The sequence below is a fragment of the Pelecanus crispus genome, chromosome 1 (genome assembly GCF_030463565.1).
Source record: "Pelecanus crispus isolate bPelCri1 chromosome 1, bPelCri1.pri, whole genome shotgun sequence".
NCBI classification, from domain to species: Eukaryota; Metazoa; Chordata; class Aves; order Pelecaniformes; family Pelecanidae; genus Pelecanus; species Pelecanus crispus.
In genome coordinates this window covers 211,054,789-211,072,448 of record NC_134643.1, presented here as the reverse complement: position 1 = coordinate 211,072,448, position 17,660 = coordinate 211,054,789, and the positions used below count along the sequence as shown (strand labels likewise).

The 17,660-nt window shown below is 40.1% G+C and overlaps 1 protein-coding gene across 1 annotated transcript in view; it reads left to right on the top strand.

Annotated features, from left to right (window-relative positions):
- Positions 1–17,660, top strand: part of DYNC2H1 (dynein cytoplasmic 2 heavy chain 1) — a 197,891-nt gene that overhangs the window by 118,091 nt on the left and 62,140 nt on the right. Inside the window, exons 79-82 of the mRNA XM_075724522.1 lie at positions 1,545–1,700; positions 3,742–3,817; positions 5,773–5,984; positions 7,854–7,958. Coding sequence (XP_075580637.1) covers positions 1,545–1,700; positions 3,742–3,817; positions 5,773–5,984; positions 7,854–7,958 — 549 coding nt within the window. The remainder of the gene's footprint in view (positions 1–1,544; positions 1,701–3,741; positions 3,818–5,772; positions 5,985–7,853; positions 7,959–17,660) is intronic.

Here is a 17,660-nt window from a genome sequence, read left to right as displayed (position 1 = left end):
ACCTGCACAGCTGCTGGGACTTGGACAAAACCCAAGGAATTCCTCCTTCTTGATGAATGTACTCATCTGAAGATCATGGAATCACACTTTCTTTTCCTTATTTTTCTTTTTGGACCCATAGCTTTATATTCACTGGACCCTTTTAAAAAAAATGGCTCTCCTCCCATACAGCAGGATATACAGTTAAAGGAGTTTACTAAAAATTGAGAGCTTTGCGTTCAGAATGGATCAACTTAAGGAATAACCGGGACCATGCTCGTCCAACTTGTTGGAAAGTGCTCTAATCATTATGCATTAATGTCTATTATGGAAATCATGGATAGGGGTGCTACTAACTCTTGCATTGCTTATGGAGCATGGGGATCTTGTCTACAGCTAAACCAAGAAGCTCTGACCTTTTAGAGTCCAATGTTGCTGACTTTCAAGAAGCCAAAATTGTTACACTTTCATATTGACTGCAGGTATTTTTAAACTTCCGGGGTACCTTCTTGCTTATATTGAGGCCTTCAGTGGTACAGAAACTACAGAACTGCGTAGGATTGTCACATTTCTTTTCATCTAGTTTCTTGAAGTTACTGATCCCACTGTCTTGGGAATAATTGGAACTTGGCACTGATGCAATGTTCTAAATCCTTTTGCTACCATATTTTTAATTTATAGTAAATAATTTTATTACCACAAAAGGTCAATGATCGCCAATGAGTTGACTAATAATATGTGATTATTACATGGTTGTGGTATGTCCCTTAACTGCTACCAGTCAAGATGTAGATAGTTTAAAAGAAAATCATCGATAGATTACAATATTTTTCAATTTGCCACAAGTGTACATATGCAACTGTGGTAATCTTATGGAAACATTAACAAACATTCTTTTTCAAAAGAAAGAAAGAACATTCTTATAAATCTGAAAATGTGATTTAAATCTCTTTAAAATTTATGTTTGCCTTCACATTTGCAAATAATTTGAAAATGGCTGGGTATCTAATCAGCTGTTACTTTTAGGAACTGTAATCTTTGTTACTATATACACTTTAACTGCAGTTATTTCTACTGGTTGCAAACACTACCTAACACTAAATCAGAGAACTAACATTTTGTCATACATATCTATATGCTAACTAACGGAGTGTGGTGATGGCATAAGGCGAGTTGGTTCTTATCACAGAAATGATAATTGGTAGTTGAGCTTGTAAAATCAGAAGAAAGTTCTTGTTCTTGAAAAAACTGAATTTACTTTTAAGCTTACATATTTTGATAGAGTAGTATTCTTTCACTAAGTTCTTTTAGTGTAATTCAGTCTTCCTATCAGTTGGTCCTGGTTACAATTTCAGTATGTTTAAGTTGTTTAAGCTGTTTTCAGTATAAGATCATTCTGTTGTTAGGCCATTTATTACAAGCAGATTTTTTTCTTGTTAAATTTTGTTTTATTAAGTACTGTTTGTCATTTCATTAAGTTATAAATTGTAAGTTAGAATTCAAGAAAATGGTGCATAAAAGTAGCAGGTTTTCTGTCTAGAACAGTGTTTTTCCTTCCAATGCAGGCACCTCCGGGCCTCAAAAAGAATCTCTTGCGAACCTATGAATCTTGGACACCAGAGCAAATTAATAAAAAGGGAAATTTGTCTCGAGCGCATTCTCTCTTTTGTTTAGCATGGTTTCATGCTGTATGCCAAGAAAGAAGAAATTATATTCCTCAGGTAATAGGTTTTTTTTTGCTAGCTTTTAAAAAATTTACCCCACTTATTAGCTTTTATACTTGGAAGTATTTTTCATCAGGTATATGTTGGATCACGTACAGACATGAGTAAAACTTGGATGCTTCTGGTGCCTGCCTTTATTATTGTCTCTGAATTCATTGCAAAATAAGACCTTGGTAGCCTAAATTCCTATCCCTCTGAAAATTGCTACTGCCTGGATGGCGTTATTTTGTGATTTCTGTACTAGCTGATACTGAGGCAGGAGTTGAGGTCCCATGGAAAAGATTCTGTAAATCCTATTTACTTGGGACAGGAAAAAGTGTTTTGGAAACATACATGATTGAATGGAAGGTGTGAGAAAAGAGATGCTTTGGTAGGAAGAGGAGATTATATTGTGTACTTTTACTGCATACAAACCCTGTTCAAGGAGAAGGAAGAACGAGGAATTTACTCATTTGTTGTGAGGATTATAATGGTTTTCAGAGACTGATGTGGTTTTTTCTTAGATAAATTTTTGTTTAAAGCAAACATTTCTTTCTGGCTGCAGATGCTTGTATTAAACAGAACAAAACCCCAAGCAACAAACTGTTCTATATTTTATTTATTTTATTTAGACTAGTGGTAAAATTAACCTGTCATCTGAAAGATTTGATCTGGCAGAACCTGGAACATTTGAGAGTTTTTTGCTAGTTTTGACTTGGTGATTTAGAAGGTTGTCTGCCTGTTGTAGTAACAGACTTTGAATATGGTGTTCAAGAAGTAGAATATGTGAAAATATTTAAAGTACTGATCTGATATATGAACTCTCATTTGACTTTGTTCAAATTCGTGTTCATTTACCACCATCTTTCTAAGTGACACAAGATAGGATTACTGCTTTCTCCTTAATTCCACTGCAACTGTGTTTGTCTTATGTGCAGACTTAGTGATGATTTTATATTTTGCTTAAGATTACCAGTTTCTAACATTGCTGGACTGCAATCCCAGCTAGAAGCTCATTCATTTTACATTGAAATGTTATTCATTTTACAACAAATTTCAGGTTGTTTTGGGTCCATGTACAGATCTGTCCAAAAAAATACATGAACACTGTAGCATCTTTCCAGTTTATGACCTACAGGGTGACTGGCTGATAGCTTGATTGTGATCTGTGGAGTAGCTGCAGTCTTGACCTGAGACTGTGTCCATCTCACTGGATACATGCATGTTACCTGACACATTTGCACATTTCTCATCATGAGTCATATGCTCCTGTTCCTGTGACATGATCCATATGCAAAAGCACAACCATAAGAAGGTACAGCAACAGGAGATACCTTTGAGATCTGGATTTCCTAAGTTTTGTATCATATATTAATGTTTATTTATGCTTATCCATTTACACTGAAAGGTATCTGTGAGAATTACATACACATTACACATTAATGCTATATAAAGAATAATGCCACCAAGAACAGAAAAGAGGTACAAACTGAGAATGATTAAAATATGCATATGGCAGTCAGCATTTTTGCTGTAATAGTAGCAGTAATTGCTTTACTCATATTTTTTTTTCTGTCAGTAGGGAAGTGATGTGAATTAAGGAGTAAGATGATGAAAGTATAACATAGACTGTGTTTGAAGAATCAGACCTATTTATTAAAATCCAAAGGAAACTCAAATGCAAAAAAGCCCTCAGAAATAAAATCATAATTCAATGTGTGATCTAGTCACAGATGTCAGCAAGTTTCAGCTGAAGTAAATACTGTTCGGAAATAAAAGAATCTTAAGTTTACTTTCCTCTTACTCAATGGATTCTAGTTTGGATACGTATGTAAAATTAAATGCACTGGTAGAGCTGATTTTTTTTTTTTTTTATACCTACCTCCACTGAATGTTTCCAAAGATACAGTTTAGAGGACACAGGTTGTCTCTTTTTTCATTCAGTGTTAAGTATTATACAGTACCCAGTAACCACCTGATATTTGTATTGCTTCATGATATTAATTCATGATCGTCATTGTGTGACTAATTAAATTCTTTGGATTTCTTTTAATGGTAGGGTTGGACCAAGTTTTATGAATTTTCTTTATCTGATCTCCGTGCTGGTTTTGACATTATTGATAAACTCTTTGAGGGTAAGTCACTTCTTAAGGAAAGATTTCTTACCTCTACAGCATAACCCTTCTGAATGTCTCTCATTTATAATGTTTAGAATATGAAAAACTTCCATGGTTATTTTTATAAATTGGTTACTTTGCATGATTGTTTTGTTTGGAGTGGGGCCATTCTGTTTAAAGGCTGCTTTGAAGGTATTTAAATTTTGCATTTGAATCTTCATTGGAACATTTTCACAAATATAAACACGTGACCAGGTAGTTAGGTAGCTACATCAAAACTATTCCATGATCAGGTTTATTTTTTCCCATATTTGTGTTGCGCAGACTGGCATTCTCATAGGCAGTGACAAGGCATGGTTTGCCAGATAGCAGAGCCTGGAGACTCTTTCCAATAGGCAGCAGGTAAGAGGTTGCCTTATTTTAGGGCAAAAGAGAGTTTAGCTGTATGGATGCAAGCCACCTTGTGCCACCTGGCCTTGGGTTCAAGCAGGACCTGTCCTGTTTTACCATTAGTAGAGATGTTGCATGAAGACCTGTATCTTTCTACAGCACTCGGATAAGAGTGGAGATGCTGCAAGGCTCATCACTAGTAAGCAAAGCTAGAAACACAGGGTGAATCATAGTTCCATTTTTGGGAGGTTGGGTAAACCAATAATTTCTTTCTGCTCAGCTATTCTGCTCAGCTTCTCGAGTTCAGAGGAATAAAAAGGAAATACAGGAATGCCTGAAAGGTGAAGTTTTCTGTCTCCGTTCCTTCCCAGAGTGAGCTCCCCCATATATTGAATAAATGAATTGAATATGAACTGAATATGAGTCAATTCTTCATATTGAAGCTCACTGTTAGACAGAGCCCACTTCATTGTTAAGTAGCGTAGTAATTTCTTAGTTAATATGAAAAAGGTAACTTTTTTTTAAGTCTTTGCATTTTATATAATTTCACAGTAAAGTTAGGAACTGATATTTAGAGATTATTTATGAACATTGACTTAAATGAGATTTATGGATGATTCTGGAATTGGACCTTAGTTATACAGACTTGAAACATACAGTGATGTAAAGAGGTGGAATCATTAACTATCAATGATAATCATTAATCATTAACTATTACTGTGAAGATAAGTTTTTTTACTAAGGAATGTTTGAAGTATTTGGAAACAACAGTTACCACCAGTAAACCCCCCCTTAAAGTAACTGCTGCTTCCTTTTTTCAAGGGACTTTAAGAAGTACATTTCTGATCAAGCTTTTACACGTACATGAAAGCTATAGGGTATAAGTAGATCATTGTCCCATGTAGTTATTTTGGACAACTGTGATAGAAGGGAGGGAAAATAAGTTATTTTGAACTTGTGGGATACAGCTAAGCCAGAGTAACCTAATTGCAACACCAACCTGACCAGGAAACTAATAGTAACATGCTTAGTTTTATGTGTTATGTTGTGTGATTTATAATGATTTACAAAGTACCTATCCTGGACCTCTTTGTGTTTGAAAGATGACATTTCCAGTAATGTTATCTATTTCAAGCATGATCTGGTTTTGGTTCAATCAATCAGTTTAGTTTATGAGATCAGATGGTGCTGTGATACAAAGTAGTGTATAAAATTTTGAACAAGGGAAATTATTTTTATTCATGACAAAGCAGCACATAATTAAAATTCTAATAGCATGATTTCTGAAATGCATATAACCTGTTTGTTTTCAACAATAAAGAACCCTTCAAGACTTAAATAATATTTCTAATAACTCATTTCGAAACACAGTACATGTTCATTTTATCAATGACAAATATTTACAAATTCATGGAAGTTTCTGCAACTTTTATTATTTGGTAATATAGAAGAAAACCACTTAGGAATTAATTATTTGATGTGTTTGTATTTTTTTATTTCACTGAAGAACTGCAATAACAAGAAGAAATGCTTATAATGCAATGCTATCCATTGATACAGTAATAATATTAATTCGTTTATAGGTTCCAAAGATTTTCGGTGGGATTTTGTGCATGGCTTGTTTGAAAATGCAATTTATGGAGGCCGTGTAGATAATTACTTTGATATGAGGGTTCTTCGGTCCTACTTGGAGCAGCTTTTCAATTCACGAGTCATTGGCAGTTTAAATGCTAGAGGCAAGAAGATGACCAGTTTCCCATATTTTATCTCTTTGCCGAATTCCTGCAGTATTTTGGTAGGTATACATCTTCTATCACCTAATATAGAAACTAGAATAAGTTATTTTCAAGAATTATTCTTAGAAATAATTCCACAAAGAAAAACAGAGTTACAATCTGAAGGATACCTCCATTTATTTAAACCTTCTTTTGTGTGGAGCACTAATTCTTAAGTTGTCAGAGCTATTCTGGTAGCCTGTTTGGTCAGTCTCCTTTTTTATGATGTCTGATCAGGCTATGGTGCAGAGCAGCATAGCTGTGAAGAACTGAGTAAAAGAAATTGGGTCAATTTATGACAAAGAAGGTTATCATTAAATTTTTGTATTACTTAGTACATTAGCATAATAACACTCCTGTACAGACTGCTAAACATTCTTAGAACTTCCAGATGAAATAGGAAAATCTGAATATATCTCCTTATTTACAAAAGATATCAACATTCTGACATAATCTGCTAACATGGTGTGGAGGGTATATGACATTTTATTTGGAGATAAAGATGGATTCTGATCCTTCTTTAGTATTCCTTTAGTGTAAAAAAGAGGGTATTCAACAGAGTCTAAAGAACTTACCTCTCCCTATCCTTTCACATACTATTGTTGTTGTTACTATTATTAAGATTAATTTGCATTTTAATGAAGGACTCCATACTAGGCCTCTAATATGCATTGATGTAAATGGAATTATGCCAGTTAAAATAAATTACTGTCATTTGGCATTCTCTACCTAGATTCTGGATGTTTAGGTTTGGGGTTTGTTTACTTTTTAGTTTAAATATGAGGGTTATTTTCTATAGATGTGCTGAGTTAATATCACAAAGAGGGAAGGAATAAACAAACCAGGCTGGTCTCTATTCTTGTAAATAATATGGTGAAATAGATGAACCTTTATTCTTGCCTGCACTGCCTTTAATATCTCTCAATTTCTTATAGTTATATGATTATTTATGTGATAGTTTATTTATGTGACAGTTTATACTTCTCTGTCTTAAATATTTTTCTGCAAGTAGTTTTGATTAATAGAACACTAATAATAAAGCTAAGTTTGATTACTTAGGTTAATTGGAATAGTATCTCATACTAAATAGTGTTCTCTCAGTGTTTGGTGTAGAGGTCTGCTACTGTTGTTATCTCTGAAGTGACATTCCGTGTCAAAGTAAATCATGCACACCTAGGACATGCTCCTGCAAGCAGAGGACAAAATTCACATGATATAATGCAATAATGTGCAGCCAGACTTTCAAATAGTAAATATTTTTGCCACAAATAAAGCCACAATAAAAGAGACGTCCAGCACCATTAGTCTACCTATGCCTCTTTCTGTTTTGTACAAGAGCAGCATTACTAGTGACTACTACACTATAACCACTATTGATGCTATTCTGCATTTCCAGTGATCATGCAAACCTATTTTTACGCAACGATTTCACTTTCATTGAGTGATAATATCTTCATAGATGTAAATAGAAGTGAGTGCTCATCATTTTATAAATATGTATTATACTCTATTTTCAGATTCCACATGCCAAAATCTTTTTTCTTTTTTATATTGTCACTAATCTTACTTCTAAGTTTTCAACAGAAGTATTGTAACTATTTTTCAGAGACAGTCTTAGCATATTTTTCTTTTCAGTTGATAGCATCACTGTAATCAGAATTGCTTTTTGCTCTTTTAGAGTGGAAACACTATATAAAAGAAGATATATTTTTATAAATAAAATTAAGAACTTTATAAATAAGATTACCAAGATATGTTGTGTTATATACTTACTTTAGTCTTTGTGTGATGCAGTGCACTTAATGAAATTTTTTTCAGCTTACACTGTTAATTTCATGAGCTAAACAAAAAGTTCCCTCAGTCATGCTTATTCTTTTCTTCTAATGCAGGATTATCGTAATATTATTGAAAGCCTTCCAGAAGATGATAAACCTGACTTCTTTGGCCTGCCTGCTAATATTGCTCGTTCATCACAATGTATGATCAGTTCCCAGGTAAATTTACATTTTTCATTGACCTCTGAATCTTTTCTGTGTCCACTATAAGCTAGAGAACCCAACCACCTGTTCCTAAATGTGAATTTCCATAAGAAAGTCAGAGTAAATGGAGGGATTTTTGGAATATGTTGACTTTTATCTGTAGAATATTTTAATATAATAACAGTTATCCTTAGTTACAAAGATATTCGTTTAGGACTTAAATAAACAAAGAATTATTGAGAAAGTTTGCAATAATATAATTCAAGTCATGTTGAAGAGTATCCATGTATGTCAATGGTTTCACTAGTTCTATTTCTACTGTTAATCTAACTCCTGTCAATGCGATAGTTCTTAGAGCTGCTGTTCACTGCAAGTTAACGTTTTGGTTTTGGTCACCAAATTCTAATACAATAGTTTGACAGATAGAATATTTTTATTTTATGCTTTTTCTGAAAGAGAAATTTTGAAGAATTCTCCCAGCAGTCAGAATTCTGTCTTTACTATTAGAAATGTGAAATTTTGAAAACAATGTTGTTCTCACTGAAGAATAGCTTACAACTACTTAGTCATGTCATAATGAAATTCTCAGCATAATGACAAGTAAGTTCCAAGGTTTTTGTAGGTCTTAGTCTAAAAATTCATTAATTTTAAATATTTCCATTATTGCTTTAGCTGTAAGATATGGTGGATGTCATAGTCAAGAGTTCTCAACTATCATTTAATTGCAGGCTAGTCCTCATTTGAATATATGTTTAATATGTGAGAATGCAGTTATCTTAGTACTGGAATAATAGGCAATGATCAAAGATTTTTCACCTGTTTGGTTTAGAGTTGTATGTACAAGCCTCAGCTTGGGTGAGTGACCTGGGTCACCTATTAAGCTGGTTGCTATTAATGGCACAGCTGAGGCAGCTATTCTTCTCACCCTTTGTGGAGCCAGAAAATACTGAGTGTCTCTCTTGTTCTCCTCCTAACTTCTATTTTGTCAGTCTAAAAAGGGAAAAGATGGAGTGATTCCAACTCTGGATGTCTTCATCATCGATACATTGTTTGGTTTCTTGGACAAAGCTTTTCATTGCTAATTTCATTTTGCAGATGACACCAAACTGGGTGGGAGTGTCGATCTGCTGGAGGGTAGGATGGCCCTGCAGAGGGACCTGGACAGGCTGGATCGATGGGCCGAGGCCAACTGTATGAGGTTTAACAAGGCCAAGTGCCAGGTCCTGCACTTCAGTCACAACAACCCCAGGCAATGCTACAGGCTTGGGGAAGAGTGGCTGGAAAGCTGCCTGGCGGCAAAGGACGTGGGGGTGTTGGATGACAGCTGGCTGAACATGAGCCAGCAGTGTGCCCAGGTGGCCAAGAGGGCCAACAGCATCCTGGCTTGTATCAGAAATCATGTGGCCAGCAGGAGCAGGGAAGTGATCATCCCCCTGTACTCGGCACTGGTGAGGCCACACCTGGAATACTGTCTCCAGTTTTGAGCCCCTCAATACAAGAAAGACATTGAGGTGCTGGAGCGTGTCCAGAGAAGGGCAATGAAGCTGGTGAAGGGTCTGGAGCACAGGCCTTATGAGGAACGGTTGAGGGAACTGGGATTGTTTAGCCTGGAGAAGAGGAGGCTGAGGGGAGACCTTATCGCTCTCTACAACTACCTGAAAGGAGGTTGTAGTGAGGTGGGTGTTGGTCTCTTCTCCCAAGAAGTTAGTGATAGGACGAGAGGAAATGGCCTCAAGTTATGCCAGGAGAGGTTTAGATCGTATATTAGGAAGAATTTCTTCACGGAGAGGGTAGTCAAGCACTGGAACAGGCTGCCCAGAGAGGTGGTGGAGTCCCCATCCCTGAAGTGTTCAAAACGGGTAGACATGGCACTCTGGGACATGTTTTAGTGGGCATGGTGGTGTTGGGTTGATGGTTGGACTGATGATCTTAGAGGTTCTTTCCAATCGTAATGACTCCTAGTTTTTACTTTCATTGAAAAATAATCCAGCCACCAAGCCAGGAAACATGAAATTGCTACTCTACCTTTAATTGGTTTAGTGGTGGACTTGGTAGTATTAGGTTAATGGTTGGACTGGATCATCTTAAAGGTCTTTTCCAATTTAAACGATTCTATGAGTCTGTGATAATATTTTATCACTTCCCTTAGGTGTCAATTTAGTTGCCTAAAAATTGGTATCTTGCGTCATCTGGAGGTGCCCTAGTGTATTTAAGACATCTACTAGGAGCTGCCAAATATGACACAGCACCCAAGTGAATACATTTTCTCGTTGTGCCAGCAATTGGAATTCAGGGGCAAAATGTCACTAGAAGCCAGTGTTAAGCAACTGATTCCCACTGCTTGTGTACCGTGATCCACTAGAGTGTGGCTCTGGAGGTCCTGTGTCATAACTGCCTATCCATAACATTTTCTTGGGTAACATACAGAGTCTCAAATGGCATTATGTGTAACAACTGAATTGAGCCACTAAGGCCTAGAGTCTGTGGAGGAGTTCAACTGAGAAGTGGCTGTACCTCAGCCTGAGTTGAAATTCGGTAATGCTCATAGGCAGGTGAAAGTCCAGCTTTTGTTTATTCAGGTTTGCTGGGCATTCTACTACCTTTTAGCTCAAATATGGAACAAGTTTAGGACTTTGAGGCAAAACTTAAATTCTTTATTCAATTTTTCTTTTTCAATGCTTTTTAGTTAAGTCTGCATGAGAGCACACGATTACTGTGTAAGCACAGTTAAACAGTGCAAATCTTTAACTAGTGATTAGCATAGTTTATTTGGTAAATTAATTGCATCAGGTGACATGAAATTTGGTTGAACTGAGAATCTTATTTCAGAGCTGTGAAGTGAGCTTGTCTGTATATCAGACTCACTTTAATTTTCTGCACAGCCCTAGCATGCTGTCTCATATAGGGACAAGTTATAGGGGTAAAAAATAAAAGATTAAATCATAAAATACCAGGTTGGAAGGGACCTCAAGGATCATGTGGTCCAACCTTTCTTGCCAAAGTCAATTGGAAGTTCCCTGTAATTGGAATTCCCTATGATTTCAAGACTTAGAATTACATTTTTTAAAAAGGTATCTAATTGTTTGCTCACATTCACCTAAAAAGGGCTCCATGCAGAAATTTCTTATTAGTATAAGACCTTTGATCTGTTAAAAAGAAAATTGCCTTTGAGTATTGCATTTGTTGAATATCAGATACAGTACTGGCAAATTTGTTTAAATATATCCATTCACTTAAATCCATAGCTGTATGGTCAAATTATTTATTTTATTATTAGCACATGAAACTATAAAGCTATATAAAGACAAATCAGTAGGATGAAGGTGCATAGGGTAATACACAGAGCTCAAAACCTCCTCTATTGCAAAGCCAAAAAATGTGCAAATACTCAATGTAGGTTTTTGGTTTTGTCTTAAAATCTTTTACATAAACATCAACTTTAAAAGCTTTTGTTTCTGTCAGATACACTGTAGACTGCTGATTATTTTATTTATTTCAGCTATACTTACTTAACTTGTTAAGAGCTGCAGTTGTTAAAAATGCTAGTATTTGAAAATAAGTCCTTAGTTAACCTCCATGAAATCAGAATAGATTCAGAGTTCCTGTGTGTCCTGGTTTCGGCTGGGACAGAGTTAATTTTCTTCCTAGCAGCAGGCACAGTGCTGTGTTTTGGATTTAGTAGGAGAAGAATGTTGATAACATGCTGATGTTTTTAGTTGTTGCTGAGTACTGCTTATGCTAGTCAAGGACTTTTTCAGCTTCCCATGCTCTGCCAGGCGCACAAGAAACTGGGAGGGGGCACAGCCAGGATAGTTGATCCAAACTGACCAAAGGGCTATTCCATACCATATGACGTCATGCTCAGTATATAAACTGGGGGGGTTGGCCAGGGAGCAGCGATCGCTGCTCGGGAACTGGCTGGGTATCGGTCGTCGGGTGGTGAGCAATTGCATTGTGCATCACTTGCTTTGTGTATCATTATTATTATTATCATTATTATACTGTTACTATTAGCATTACTATTTTACTTTATTTCAATTATTAAACTGTTCTTATCTCAACCCAGGAGTGTTTCTCACTCTTACTCCTCCGATTCTCTCCCCCATCCCATCGGGGTAGGGGGAGTGAGCGAGCGGCTGCGTGGTGCTTAGTTGCTGGCTGGGGCTAAACCACGACAGTCCTTTTTGGTGCCCAACGTGGGGCACGAAGGGTTTGAGATAACAACAGATTAATCAGAGTGTATTAAGGAGTCTGTTAACAGTTGCTGGTCACGATATTAGTTCATCTGATCTGCACCATGTTCTTTTTTTTGCAGCACGCGTTAAAGCTTGTTGTCAGTTTGTGTAGTGTGCTATGCTCTGCAGTGATTCATGATCTTTTGCTTGGGAGGCTCCTTATCAAAACCCTGACCTTGAGCATTCTTTGGTATTTGGGTTTCATACAGAGGTCACTACTGTACTTCGGGTACTACCTCATAGAGAGAGTTAGCAATTATACTTCTTACTCTGTGAGGCTTGTTGTGGAGGAAATACAGAATGGCACCTTTGCTGCTTTCTTCTATGATGTTTCCTCCTTCATTACAACAACTTTCCAGTATCTTGAACACCCCTGGGCAGTTAAGATACTTCTATTGATACTTCTTGGGAATGTTGTTTCCGTTTTGATAAAGGTCAGTAAGCAGTTTAAAAATATCATCCAGAGATCTACCCCAAAGCTGGATAGTTATGAGTGGCAGGGTGTGTGGGATCGTATGCGCAAGTACCTAGGGCAGTGGGGACCTCCAGTGTTTTGGAACTTCACCCCTGAACAAGTGCAGAATCCTGAAGAATTAGTAAAGTATTTGGAAGAAGTATGTTGTCACCCTGGTAGCTCCAGAGAGACACAAATCATTGCAACATGCTGGGGACTGGCCCATGCCTATCGAGCCGTGGTCAACACTAATCAGTACCCTCAAAAGAAAGAGAAGGTCTCTGGATCTGATGAGAAAACAACAAGCACTGTGGCTACTCAAACCCTCACTACAGGCCCTGTGGCTACTCCAACCCCCACTACAGGCCTTGCAGCTACTCAAACCCCTGCCCCAGGCACTGTGGCTACTCCAGCCACAGCCATGAGCACTGCGGCTACTCAAACCACAGCCATGGGCACTGCGGCTACTCAAACCCCAGTGACAGACACTGCGGCTAAACCAGATAACCAACCTGCGCCGGTATCAGTTGCCCCTATACAGAAGAAAAAATACACGAGGAAATCAGTTCGTTTAGTAAGGGATGAAGATGAACCAGGGCCATCACGAGAACCAGAGGAGGAAGAACCCGTAAATGAGATGGTGACCACCCGATCCCTATCCCTGAGTGAGCTGTGAGATATGCGAAAAGATTTTGGTCGTCATCCAGGCGAGCACATCATCACCTGGCTGCTCTGATGCTGGGATAACGGGGCCAGTAGCCTGGATTTAGAGGGTAGGGAAGCCAAGCAGCTGGGATCCCTTTCCAGGGAAGGGGGCATTGACAAAGCAATTGGAAAAGGGGCAAAACCGCTCAGCCTCTGGAGGCAACTTCTGTCAAGCGTGAAGGAAAGGTATCCCTTCAAGGAGGATGTTTTATACCGCCCAAGCAAATGGACCACCGTAGAGAAAGGTATCCAGTACCTGAGGGAATTAGGCGTGCTGGAGGTGATTTACAGTGACCTGAATGATGAACAGTTACCCAAAGACCCAGATGAAGTCAGGTGCACACAATCCATGTGGCGGAAGGTGGTACGGAGCGCACCATCATCGTATTCCAACTCGTTGGCAATACTAGCCTGGAAAGATGACGAGGCACCAACGGTGGATGAAGTGGCTAGACAACTCCGGGACTACGAAGAAAAGCTCTCTTCCTCCCTACGGGCCTGTGTCTCGGCTGTGGAAAAACTGTCTGAAAAAATGTGCCAAGAGTTCCAACAACTCACAGAGGATCTGTCCTACTCCCCACCTGCACGGACCAGTGTCTCAGCCATTAGGAGTCAACGTCCCTATGCTCAAGAGAGAGAATATAGAGGACACACACCACGGGGCACCCTGTGGTTTTACCTGCGTGATTATGGAGAGGACATGAGAAAGTGGGATGGATACCCACCTCAACCTTAGAGGCACGGGTGCGTGAGTTGCAAGGAAAAACTATTAGAAAAGGCGGTTCTCCCAGGAAAATTGCAGCTCCAGTTTCCAGTGAGCAGTTCCCGAGACAGAGTAAGAGGGCTAATTTTACTTCCGACCTTGATCAGGGGACTTTTGATTCACATTTACAGGAAGTGAACAGCGAATACTGTGACCAGTGTTAGAGGGGCCCTGCCTCCAGCCAGGTGGAGGAAAGGGACAACCAGGTTTACTGGACTGTGTGGATTCGATGGCCTGGAACGTCAGACCCACAGGAGTATAAGGCTCTAGTGGACACTGGTGCACGGTGCACGCTAATGCCATCAAACTATAGAGGGGCAGAACCCATTTGTATTTCTGGAGTGACAGGGGGATCCCAACAGCTAACTGTACTGGAAGCTGAAGTGAGCCTAACTGGGAATGAGTGGCAAAAGCACCCCATTGTGACTGGCCCAGACGCTCCATGCATCCTTGGCATAGACTACCTCAGGAGAGGGTATTTCAAGGACCCAAAAGGGTACCGGTGGGCTTTTGGTATAGCTGCTTTGGAGACAGAGGAAATTAAGCAGTTGTCCACCTTGCCTGGTCTCTCAGAGGACCCTTCGATTGTAGGGTTGCTGAAGGTTGAGGAACAACAGGTGCCGATTGCTACCACAACTGTGCACAGGCAGCAATATCGCACCAACCGAGACTCCCTGCTTCCCATCCATAACCTGATTCGTCGACTGGAGAGCCAGGGAGTGATCAGCAAGACTCGCTCACCCTTTAACAGTCCCATATGGCCAGTGCGAAAGTCTAATGGGGAGTGGAGACTAACAGTGGACTATCGTGGCCTGAACGAAGTTACACCGCCGCTGAGTGCTGCCGTGCCAGACATGCTAGAACTTCAATATGAACTGGAGTCAAAGGCAGCTAAGTGGTATGCCACAACTGATATTCCTAATGCATTTTTCTCCATCCCTTTGGCAGCAGAGTGCAGGCCCCAGTTTGCTTTTACCTGGAGGGGTGTTCAGTACACCTGGAACCGACTGCCCCAGGGGTGGAAGCACAGCCCCACCATTTGCCATGGACTGATCCAGACAGCACTGGAACAGGGTGAAGCTCCAGAACATCTGCAGTACATTGATGACATCATTGTGTGGGGCAACACAGCAGAAGAAGTTTTTGAGAAGGGAAAGAAAATAGTCCAAATCCTTCTGAAGGCTGGTTTTGCCATAAAACAGAGTAAGGTCAAGGGGCCTGCACAGGAGATCCAGTTTTTAGGAATAAAATGGCAAGATGGACGTCGTCAGATCCCAATGGATGTGATCAACAAAATAACAGCTATGTCCCCACCAACTAGCAAAAAGGAAACACAAGCTTTCTTACGCGTTGTGGGGTTTTGGAGAATGCATATTCCAAATTACAGCCAGATCGTAAGCCCTCTCTATCAAGTGACCCGGAAGAAGAACGAATTCAAATGGGGCCCTGAGCAACAACAAGCCTTTGAACAAATTAAACGTGAGATAGTTCATGCAGTAGCCCTTGGGCCAGTCCGGGCAGGGCAGGATATTAAAAATGTGCTCTACACCGCAGCCGGGGAGAATGGCCCTACCTGGAGCCTCTGGCAGAAAGCACCAGGGGAGACTCGAGGTCGACCCCGAGGGTTTTGGAGTCGGGGATACAGAGGATCCGAAGCCCGCTCTACTCCAACTGAGAAAGAGATACTGGCAGCATATGAAGGGGTTCGAGCTGCTTCAGAAGTGGTTGGTACTGAAGCACAGCTCCTGCTGGCACCCCGACTGCCGGTGTTGGGCTGGATGTTCAAAGGGAGGGTCCCCTCTACACATCATGCAACTGATGCTACATGGAGTAAGTGGGTTGCATTGATCACACAACGGGCTCGAATAGGAAACCCCAGTCGCCCAGGAATCTTGGAAGTGATCATGGACCGGCCAGAAGGAAAAAACCTTAGAATATCACCAGAGGAGGAGGTGACACGTGCTGAAGAGGCCCCACTGTATAATAAATTGCCAGAAAATGAAAAGCAATATGCCCTGTTCACTGATGGGTCCTGTCGTCTTGTGGGAAAGCATCGGAGGTGGAAAGCTGCTGTATGGAGTCCTATACGACAAGTCGCAGAAACTACTGAAGGAGAAGGGGAGTCGAGTCAGTTTGCAGAGGTGAAAGCCATCCAGCTGGCTTTAGATATTGCTGAAAGAGAAAAGTGGCCAGTCCTTTATCTCTATACTGACTCATGGATGGTGGCAAATGCCCTGTGGGGGTGGCTGCAGCAATGGAAGCAGAGCAACTGGCAGCGCAGAGGCAAACCAATCTGGGCTGCCGCATTGTGGCAAGATATTGCTGCCCGGGTAGAGAACCTGGTTGTAAAAGTTCGTCATGTAGATGCTCATGTACCTAAGAGTCGGGCCACTGAAGAACATCAAAACAACCAGCAAGTAGATCAGGCTGCTAAGATTGAAGTAGCTCAGGTGGATTTGGACTGGCAACATAAGGGTGAATTATTTATAGCTCGGTGGGCCCATGACACCTCAGGCCATCAAGGAAGGGATGCAACGTATAAATGGGCTCGTGATCGAGGGGTGGACTTAAGTATGGACGGTATTGCACAGGTTATTCATGAGTGTGAAACATGCGCTGCAATCAAGCAAGCCAAGCAGTTCAAGCCCCTTGGGTATAGTGAACGATGGCTGAAATATAAATATGGGGAGGCCTGGCAGATTGATTACATCACGCTCCCACAGACCCGCCAGGGCAAGCGCTATGTGCTCACCATGGTGGAAGCAACCACCGGATGGCTGGAAACATATCCCGTGCCCCATGCCACCGCCCGGAACACCATCCTGGGCCTTGAAAAGCAAGTCCTGTGGCGACATGGCACCCCAGAAAGAATTGAGTCAGACAACGGGACTCATTTCCGAAACAACCTCATAGACACCTGGGCCAAAGAGCACGGCATTGAGTGGGTGTATCACATCCCTTACCATGCACCAGCCTCCGGGAAAATTGAGCGATACAAAGGATTGTTAAAGACTACCCTGAGAGCAATGGGTGGTGGGACGTTTAAACATTGGGATACGCATTTAGCAAAAGCCACCTGGTTAGTCAACACCAGGGGATCTGCCAATCGAGCTGGCCCTGCCCAATCAAAACTTCTACGTACTGTAGAAGGAGATAAAGTTCCTGTAGTGCACATGAAAAATATGCTGGGGAAGACAGTCTGGGTTACTTCCCCCTCTGGCAAAGGCAAACCCATTCGTGGGATTGCTTTTGCTCAAGGACCTGGGTGCACTTGGTGGGTGATGCGAAAGGATGGGGAAGCCCAATGTGTACCTCAAGGGAATTTGATTTTGGGTGAAAATAGCCAATGAACTGAATTGTATGATATTAATTGCTTTATAATACTGTATGTTATCTCTTAACTGTATGTTATCTCTTAACTGCATGTTAATATAATAATATAGTAGGTTAATATTAAGTATATAATACTGAATATTATGATTGCTATATGCCACATCAATGGTATTGCAGTAAGAATTGCCCAGCTTAATGAAAATGAACTTTGATGAAACCATGTTGGA